Raw genomic sequence first — 9,881 nt, forward strand, 5'->3', positions numbered from 1 at the left:
AAATAACGTTTTAAAGAACGACTTCCTGGGAGTTTCATGTTGTCAATTTATTGTTACAAACAAATCAAGAATCTTTATAGCAAGCAATGTTTATTAAAAAAAACAAAAGAACAAAAAAGCAGATCTACAACAAGAACTACACGTGGAATATTATATAAGGCCTATTTGATTAAACTACTATTGCTATTACTGTACAATATTGTACCAAAAAAAGAGTGTACCTCTGTAATGTACAACATTGTATTTACAAAGTAAATCTGAACACAGGATTCTCCAGTAATACAGAGACAACTATAAATAGATTTGACATTACGGTCTTTTTTTTTGTTTTGTTTTTAAGTTCTGCCATTTTCAAACTGACACAAAAATGCATATGTAACAATATTCAACGCCTACATTATCATCCCCACACAGTTAGTCCACATGCAAGCCAAGTTGTTCAAGTGCACGATGATTGATTTGAGATCAAAAGAGGCTCCCAGTTCCCTTTGGACAGCACAACTGGGACAAAACACACCAACCACCCACATGCATGGTGTGTATGTGCGAGAGTGTTTGTGCCGACAATGTCATTTCATGTTTCTGCACCACAACCACACACACGAACACACATGCACGCGCGCACAATCCCTCCAGTTCTCATGATGAGGTAAGAGCAACACAAATACACCAGGTAACACACAATCAGTATACAGTGATTAAAAATAAACCTTAACACTAACAAATCATTGCCTGGGAGAGAGAGAGCATCCATGAGTGCACTATGTGCTGGGTAATGTGAGTTTAGCATTTGTTCAACACGGTTACAAAAAAAGGCTTTCTTTCTTGGATCTGGGTGAAGACAACTGGCAAACGAAGACATTTTAAGTATCCCTGTACGCTTTTTATCTGGTGACATTTATACAGTGCATATTTGTTCAGCGCTTAGGCGGCCAGCACTCCAAAACACCGGAGAACTTTGTGTGTCTCCAGGCAGTCGCTGTTGGTTGGCATCCATTTTTGCTTAGGCAAGGGCTGGGTGAGGTGCATACATACTCTGCCAATGCGTGCCTGACACAGGAGCACGCATGTGCATTTACCCAGGTGGCTACAAAACTCCACAATTTACAAATTCTGAGCATAAAAAACCCAACAAAAAAAAAACAAAACCCAAATGAGAATATAAACAAACTTTGCTTAAGAACGTATTCGATGAGGTGGTTGGTTGTGCTTTTATATAAACACACTCAGGAGGAATCTCAGCTCCGTGCTTCCAGTTATCATTGTGATTATTAAATATACATACACACTGTTAGAATAATCAAAACTCCTTTTTTTTACGGCTATGTTTGAAGGATGTCATTAAAAGGAGCAAAATGTAGCTCTGTTTGGAGTTGGACTCGGACAGCTGCTGCTGCAGTGGCTGCAGTCAGCGGCCCCCAGCATGCAAGGAAAACCTGAAAGGGGTTTAGCTGCCACAAAACAAAAGCACTGCCACGCACATACGTTTAAAGAAAACGTACGTTTGCATGTACAGTCCAACACTACATAGGAAAATGCTGGGTCTTCAGTGGTCCCCTACACACAAAACCGAGCTGCAGGAGACGAGCAGCACATAATGCCACAAACTACCAGGGTTTAGCATTTGTATTGCTTTACGTAGACTTAAAATTATTGTTGGCCATGTTATTTTATGCTCCTGTTGTGGTGCGAATACAAAAAAAGAAATATTAAAAAATAAGAATATTTCAAAATGATATTGAACACTGAAGGAAAAAGGCAAAGTAAAGCTCTCCATCATATGACTTGCACAGGTATTTGGACCAGTTTTCTTTTCTTTTTGTTATCATCCCAAAAGTCTGCCTTTACCTCCAGCTTTCCACTTCTGAAGCAGCAGGTCAGTGTGTGAGTTAGAGGTTAGCATTTCACAGTCTGTTCTCTGAAATCTGGTCTGCTAGTCACGGGGTCATTAAAAAGATAAAAAACGCTGTCGTATCTACTATACAAAAAACCAAACAAATTAAAAAAACAGTGCTTTTTATTCCTCACATAAATCTGTGTATAAAAGGCAAGTAACACTCTTGCACGCCCACTCAAATGGAATTTCATACAACGCAAACTAGTGTATGCAAGCTCCAGGGCCTGTATGAGTCCACCCTGAGTCCTGCTCCCCTGTACAAGATTGGAAAATCCAGCAAAGTCTGGAATCTCTGTGGTGGCAAGAAGGAAAAAAAGAGAGAAGAAGTGTCTTTTGCTTTATCAGTGATAGTTGAGCTGTAGTAAAGCAGAGCTGGCAGGAGAGGGCAGATTAAAAACTTGACACTAAATTGAACATGGCATCATAAGGAACTCATCTGGTCTCCAAGTAGTGAATGCTACATGTGAGAATTGGGTTACGGGTCCTATGTGTAACAAGCGAAGCGCTTTTGGCACCTGACAGAAGAGCTGCAAGAATCTTAAGAGTTTGCAAGAATCAGGATTTCCATTTTGGGACTTAAGCAGGGCAAGATTTATCATTAGACTGGGATGGAGGGGGAGGGGGAGGCGTGTGGGGGAGAGAGTGTGTGTGGCCTGCAGGTGGAGGAGGAGGCGTAGGGGGAACAGTGGAGGTTGGGGAGCCCATTGCTGGACTGCCGCTACCTCCTCCACCCTTTGGGAACACCACCGGCTTGGGCCTTGTTGCTGGCGGGCGCGACTCTCTGAAGGAAGATAGGGATGAGGAGTGAGAGGTGGACAAAGACGGGGACGTGGCAGAGGGCAGGGGGCTCCGTGGCTGGCTCTTGGCAGGGCGGAAGGAGGAGGGCACGTCGCTAGCTGAGGAGGCGCTGCGCTGGAGTGAATGGGCGTGTGAGCCTCCCTCATTGTCCCGCAGCAGACGGGAGTGGAGTGGACTAGAGGGCTCTGAAGCTCCTCCTCCGCTTTTCAGCTGCTCCAGGGTGTCCAGCACCACGTCAGGGGTATGTGTATGTTTCGGGGTGCTCTGTCTTTCCAACTTACTGAACTCATTTAAGGTTGTTTCAATGTCCTGTAATGAAGGAATCAGACATAAAGTAAACACACACAGACAGAAAGCTGAAATGTTCCAGATGTTTAAACTTGAAGCTGAAATGAAAGCAGTACCTGTGAGAGGGGATCCACCTGGGCTATGACTTCAGGGTCCAGTGGTCTGTGGTTGCTGAAGCTCTTGGAGCGCCCTGCTGTAGTCGTCTTCCGCAACTGTGGACTCTCCACCTAAAAGCGGCACAATGGCCTCAATTAAATGTTTTCCCAGACAGCAATAGTGCAGTCACTCCATGTCTGCATACAAAAGGAGATCCAGTTACAGTACCTTGGTCTTGAGTGAGGAGTGGCGAGTAACTGAGTTGAGGATGCTATGAGCGCTCACGGGTCGCTTGTCCCCGGTTTCTTTTACAAGAGCGCCGCCAACAGGAAGAGAAGCGGTCCTCACTCCTCCTCCCCCGCCTCCGCTGGTTCCTGGACTTGTGCTGTCGCTCTCTGAGCGGAGCGTTCTTCTGATGTTCCCAGGCTCCGGCCGTTTCCTCAGCCTGAATAACACAAATGTTTTACTCATTTCTTTTCTATACTATTGTGAATCATTAGGAAATGTTCATGGAGCGTATATAAACGTATATATTTTGAGACATATCTGCACACGATACACACTTGTTCAGGTTGGCCAGATAGATGTCAGCTACATGAGCTCCTGTAGGAGAGGCAGCACTGACTCGAGTGGGTACTCTATCCTCCAGCAGATCCCTGCTGTCCAAGTCCGGCTTTGGACTTCCTCGCCCCACATCAGACCTGGAGGGAAAAAAGAAACACAGCAAAATCGCGTTACTCCCGCTCTGCCTCTGCCTTGCATCAAACCTACAAAGCAGAGAATATAACGCACACTGACACATCTGCAAGAAAAAGCTTATTTTAAAGCTATATAGCAGCTGCTCTTTACTTCCACGCGAACCACGAGCAGTCAAAAAAAAAAAAAACAGTCTTAGCTGCATTAAATAAATAATATAAATCTGCCTTGACCTACTCTTACATTTATACTTGTACAAAAGAAATAAGGTATTTCTCTGTATAAATCCCAGATCTCATTGTAGTCATTTGCAATGCAGTTGCAGAACAGTTAGCAACAGCAAAGTGAACATGAGGTTCAGATTTTTGTGCTTGGGTAGCAGGGAGGGAAAATCCTTACACTAACGCAACAAGCCACTCTGCATGCTTGTTTAAACAAGAGGCTAAGCTGAAGAGGAAATTGATCTGCTATGATATGCAGTCTGTATGACTGCACTTCCTTAGCAACGGGGATTTCCACTGGACTAGTTTCTGTATTTACTCATGGTCAGTGTTTGACATCATTCCAGTTTATGCTTTTGACAGAGGCCTCTTTGTTCTCTGGGTAAAATATTATTATTATAACCAACATTCATATCAGACAAAAATTTTAAAGTAACATCTAATTTAATGAATACAAAAGTCAGCCTCTTAAAATGTATGACGCTTATATTGAGATTAATTACTAGAACAGATCTTACGTGTCTTGGACCACAATATACTGGTGTGGCACCAGTCCATCCACTCCATTGTGTCGTCCCTCCCACCAGTCATCAGAGGCTCGGTGGTACAGAAGCAGAGAGGCACCTTTCTTGAATGACAGCTCCCGACCGGTCCGGCCTGTATAATCAAACCTAGCGATGGCTTCGATTGGATCAGACTCTGAAACAGCCAAGGAGCCTGAGATTCAGAGAACGGCGGAGAGACAGGGGACGTGGCAGAGGAGCAGAGGAGCCGCAAAAATGAGGGAATAGAGAGGTGTAGGAGAGAGGAAGCCTGATTAGCGCATGGCAGGTTAGTGCTGTTTCATTCAGTGACTGCAATCACGTTAAAAATTGCTGCGCAATAACAAAACAGATTAATGGGAGCAAGATGTGAGCTTGCACAAAAAAATTTAAGCCACAGTAAATGGTTAGGAAAGCATGAGATGTCCTAAACTAATGAAAAACAAGCCAGTATATAAAGCACATACAGTGCATGTAGTTAATTTTGTATGTTACTTACCATCTTCGCTGTTATGGCTGACAGAGACAGTGTCAGGTGCTGGCTCTTCCACAAGAGGGGGCTCACAGTGTTGACTGTCACTACAGTAAATGGAGGGCAGCAGGAGTTAGAGGATGCCATACTTCTCTGATAACTCACAATCTGAGCTCAAAATCCTGCACCAAGTTATAACTGCAGACCAAGTTGTGGTCTGCAGTTATATAGAGCCTTTTAAGGTTAGACAGGTTCTACATAGTGCTTAACGTGGTGTTCACCCATTCTGAGCTGCCTGCCATCAAAAACAAATTTGTTTTGGAAGGTTGGTGAATTGAATGTAACAGAAAAACACAGACTGCTGGAATGACATCAAGTCAAATAAAGTTAGCATATGCTAGCGTGAATGTAGTCACCATACTTTGTGTGACATACAGTCTGTACAACCGGAATGACTGCCAGCAATCATAATAACTGGTGCCCGGGCTTGTCATTATAGTAAAACTGAAAGTAACCATTGTGTGCGTTGTGGTGTGTGAGTGTGTACACGCTGTGCTCTGTGGTTAGGCGGGGCTTTAATCTTTAGTGTGACAGAGGGTAAGCTGATCCTCGTGGCCCCTTACCCAGAGTAGGGCAGACAAGCTGAGCCTCCATCACTCCCCGGCAGCCTCTAAATCAACCCCCACTCCCCATTTCTGGCCTACTCATCATCTCTAAGTCCCTTCTACAGCAGTTTGAAAAACAATTGGAAGATATATCCAGTTAGCTTCAAGAAGCTTTAGCAATTTAAGTTTCATCCCATTGTGATTTATGGGGTTTCTTCCCCAAGCCTCACCAGAAGTCATCTCCAACTCCAGGAATAGTGTAGATGGGGCCTTGCAGGTCTTGCGGTCCAGGAAAGATGGTGTCATGGTGGATGATGATAGTTTTAATGAGTTCGTTGACATGGGCCTGGCAAGAAACCTGGTCATGACCCTCTGGGACAGACATCAGGGTGGGGCCAAAACAGATTGCCAGGTTGTAGGGGTCCATCATGTTTTCCTCGCTGTACTGAGACAGGCTGGGCAGAAGAGAAAGCAGAGTCTCAACATATAAACCCAAACAACCATGACAAGTCATTTATAACCTGGTGATGGAGAGACTCCGACGATGTGTGTGCGCGTTTCAGTGAGTGCGAAGAAGCAGGAGTTTAGGGGGTGACTGTAAATCACTCACGTAAAAGAAACTCCCCTTCTCCACATGAGCTGTCTGGGACCACTTGGTTTACCCATGAGGCTCAAATGTCACGTCTCCCACACCATATTGCTTTTTACCCTTTCTCCCTTTAACTGAAGGGTTTAGTCACGGCTTTTAAGGACGGACTGGACAGAATGGATTGCGTCTCTGCGTGCCGTACATGCACTCAGACAGTTTTTTTGTGGTCTTGCTCTTAGTTTAATATTTCTTTGAACTGATACAAGATTAGTACCTTTGTTAAAAAAGCTTTTTTGTTTGCCCTTCACTTTTTTTTTTTTAAAGAGATTGGATTTTTGGCTCGTGTGATGAAACTGAGTCCATTTCAGAATATTGAACTACTAAAATAAACTCAATGGAGGAAATTAATTAATTTCACAGAGAGGAAGGCTTACAGTTTCTTGAGTAATAAAGGGCTTGTTATAGTTTCTTTTGTGGACTTTTATGACCCCGAACTTGACTTTCCATGAAAGTTGAAGGATGTTTTGATTCTGTGTGAGATGGCCATATAAAATCGGATGTTTACCAAATAATCAAGTGACTATAGGTCAGAGATTCCCAAAGTGTGGGGCCCGCAAAAAAAACAAACAAAAAAAACAAAAAAAAAGAACCCTTGGACATCATTGACTGGTTTTGTGACGGGGCTCCCACTCAAACGCAAAGCTGGAGATGAAGCATCGCCGAATATGTTTCCAAACCAACTTCATTCCAAGCCAAAGACTAGAAGATATGGTGAAGCATATCTTTCCTTTGCCGAGGTAGGTCTCTGCGACAGAATTAGTTTCCCTTGCATCGGGAGCAGCGCTGGGCTCTCCAAATCACGGACAAACAGTCCGTGATTTGTAATTACAAACTATTACAAGAAGTGATTTATTACACTTCTTGTAATAAATAACTACTCCTGACATTTTGGAGATGTTAGCTCTTTATACATTAAAGTTACAGCGGGATACAAATAACATCAGGCTGATCCTGCCACGATTTGTTCCCCCGGTTCAAATCACGGACAAACAGTATCCCACAGCTGTTTATGTTTTTAAACCCATTTTGCACAGAGAGGCATTTTTTGAGAAATGTATTGATAGCAATGTTGAATATTATTACACAGGAAAAAAGCAACTACATGTAAAATAATCACACCGCAACGCCTCTGCCTTTCTAAATAGAGGGACAGCAACTGCGTGTGTGTATGTAAGCGTGTAAAACCTGAAGACAGTCAGATTAACAGTATTTTGTCTCTATCATTCTGCAATTCATCTCATGTAAACAATAACGTGCGCACAGCGTGACATGATCAAAGGCACATACCTTTAACGTTGCGTGACGAACTCTGTCTTCCTCGTCCACACGTAAACGCAAAAAAGGAGTTTTAAAAAAAATCTCAGTTTTCGGTGATTCGAAACGCCGTTTACGTGCGGACGAAACAGCTGTGTTTTCAAAAATACCCGTGTAGGTGCGGACGTAGTCTAAAAGAGTTAGTTTATTATATTGCTGCCTGTAATTTATTGCAGTTTACTTGTATTTGCTTAATTGTTTACTAAATGTTTGAGGTGTGAAATAAACCGCAATGAAGTTTGAAAACAAAATATGGGCGTGTGTGGTTGGAGGATGTGTTTGTGTGTGTGGGGGGGGAGCAAACACTTTTCTTGTAAAACAAAAGGGGGCCCAGGAAAAAAGTATAGGTCAAGTGGATCAGAATAGGGCTGCTTATAGTGACCTTTACACGTGGTTAAGCAAGTTTTAGATTTTATGTAGTAGATATTGTTTTTAACCATACTTCCTTTAGACTTCTGCTCTGTGGACTCTTTCTACATTGATTGATACTGAAAGTATATTTCTTCATGAATGAAGATTCAGTGAATTACTTACATTTTTATACATACATTTTGAACTCTGTTGTCCAAATCAACAGTTTGATGACATTTAATTATTAGCAGTAGCTGTGTGATAGGTTTGCATGCCTACTTTTGTGCTGTTTGTTTTAAGATTAGTGAATCCACTGTTCCTACTGTGTCAAAGAGCAGGAGCAGGTTATGTGCGACACAGGAAGTGAAAACACCTGAATTCAAAGATTAAAAGGTGTGGCCCAGTATGTTTCCCAACAAAGCGTTACACTAGACTGTGCTACCACATTAATACACACCATCTATGTTCAAAATTGTAGTTAGTGATACATCTATAGCTTAATCCCAAACATCTGGCCTCTGAGCGCTCTGGTACTCACTGGTTGAGGAAGGCAAAAAGGTATCTCATGACGATGAGGGTTTTACTTGGTAGGGACTGCAAAACCTTCTTAATATGAACTGCCCGCTCTGTGAGGCTCTCCATTGCTGAAAATGAAAATGAACCCCCATGAGATTACTCACACTCTCAAATTCATAAACACACAAACAGGCAAAAGGAAGTAACACTTACAGACACAGGATATGAGGTCATGGAAGACTTCTTTAGGGAAGAGGGCGTGATCCAGGCCTCTAAAGTAAAGCTTGAGCACACCAGCAATTGAGTCCATGTCATGGTCATTTTGGTCCCCTGCGAGCGGGTCCTCACCTACACCGGATGAGAAGAGGAGGGACCGTGGGACACAACGGATAATAACGCGCTAGATAAACACAACAGAGGGGAAATGCTTGTTTTTCCTGCAGGACAGTGTTACCTCTCTCAAAAGCATTCTTGATGTCATTGACTTCCACTTGTGAGCCTGACACTCTGAAGATTCCCTCATGCTGCAGACCTACACACATTCACAACCACACACAAGTCAATATCAATTCCCTTGTTCAATTTCAGAGATTCACAAATCTGAAATTAGAGAGAAGAATTCTGATACATTTTTTCCAGTTCAAAGAGATCCAGAACCAATCGCATTTGTAGTAGTTTAACCAATCAGCAGAGAGAAAAAAGCTGATCCTAAACCTATCACTTCACCGCAGAATTTCCTCACCATGGCGACTGATGAAGCGGATGCAGCTCTCAACCATCAGGGGAATGGTTTCGCCCGACTCCTGCAATAAGAGGGAAAAGAGTTACTCCTGTCAGAGGAAGAAAACGGCACATTTCTTTCTTCTGACATGTCTGCAAATGCACATGCATGGGTGCACACATTTAGAAGGAACGGGTATCAGACATGGGGGAAGGACAGTGGGCACTGGGTTCCCAGCTGTTGCTAGGAGACAGCACCTTTTCCTTTTCCCTTTGTTTGTTTGGGGATTCCAAAAAAATCTCTGGCAGTGAGTCCAAGGAATCCATATTAGACAGTACATGCTCAGAATATAAAGATATTTCATCACAGTTATGTTTTTTTTTTTTTTTAGATATAATTTAAAATGAACAATTACTGGGATTACATTTTAAGCCAGCGCTTAAAACAAACACAACCACAAGGGGGAGCTACAAACACCAGATTCTCTCATGAAAAGGTTGCCTGCTGATCAGCTACTACAGATGCAACTGTAGAAGCAGACATGTACGATTGTGCATTGCTATATCGGGTTACATTAAAATGAGTAATACGATACAAATAATAGGTACAAATTCACCGTATGGGAGGAGGATGTTGTGAGAAATCACGTGGCCTGAGTTAAAAACAAAGCTGCAGTGGCTCTGACTGAGAAGCCACACACACACACACACACACA

General features: G+C 42.9%; 1 protein-coding gene across 3 annotated transcripts in view; it reads right to left on the reverse strand.

Moving 5' to 3' along the window:
- Window positions 1–32: 32 nt before the first annotated feature.
- The window catches only part of srgap2 (SLIT-ROBO Rho GTPase activating protein 2), a 55,356-nt gene continuing 45,507 nt past the window's right edge, over window positions 33–9,881 (reverse strand). For 2 of the 3 annotated variants that reach the window (XM_014334352.2, XM_005924691.3), the window contains exons 13-23: window positions 9,188–9,248; window positions 8,900–8,977; window positions 8,659–8,793; window positions 8,468–8,573; window positions 5,846–6,070; window positions 5,038–5,117; window positions 4,515–4,713; window positions 3,643–3,780; window positions 3,308–3,524; window positions 3,100–3,210; window positions 33–3,004 (exon numbers count right to left, since the gene is read on the reverse strand). In XM_014334352.2, the coding sequence (XP_014189838.1) occupies window positions 2,474–3,004; window positions 3,100–3,210; window positions 3,308–3,524; window positions 3,643–3,780; window positions 4,515–4,713; window positions 5,038–5,117; window positions 5,846–6,070; window positions 8,468–8,573; window positions 8,659–8,793; window positions 8,900–8,977; window positions 9,188–9,248 (1,881 nt within the window). In that variant the 3' untranslated portion in view covers window positions 33–2,473. The remainder of the gene's footprint in view (window positions 3,005–3,099; window positions 3,211–3,307; window positions 3,525–3,642; window positions 3,781–4,514; window positions 4,714–5,037; window positions 5,118–5,845; window positions 6,071–8,467; window positions 8,574–8,658; window positions 8,794–8,899; window positions 8,978–9,187; window positions 9,249–9,881) is intronic. The other variant, XM_005924692.3, reaches the window with a different exon arrangement.

This window comes from Haplochromis burtoni, unplaced genomic scaffold (genome assembly GCF_018398535.1).
Source record: "Haplochromis burtoni strain Fernald_Lab_line unplaced genomic scaffold, NCSU_Asbu1 Contig_79, whole genome shotgun sequence".
In the NCBI taxonomy this organism is placed as follows: domain Eukaryota; kingdom Metazoa; phylum Chordata; class Actinopteri; order Cichliformes; family Cichlidae; genus Haplochromis; species Haplochromis burtoni.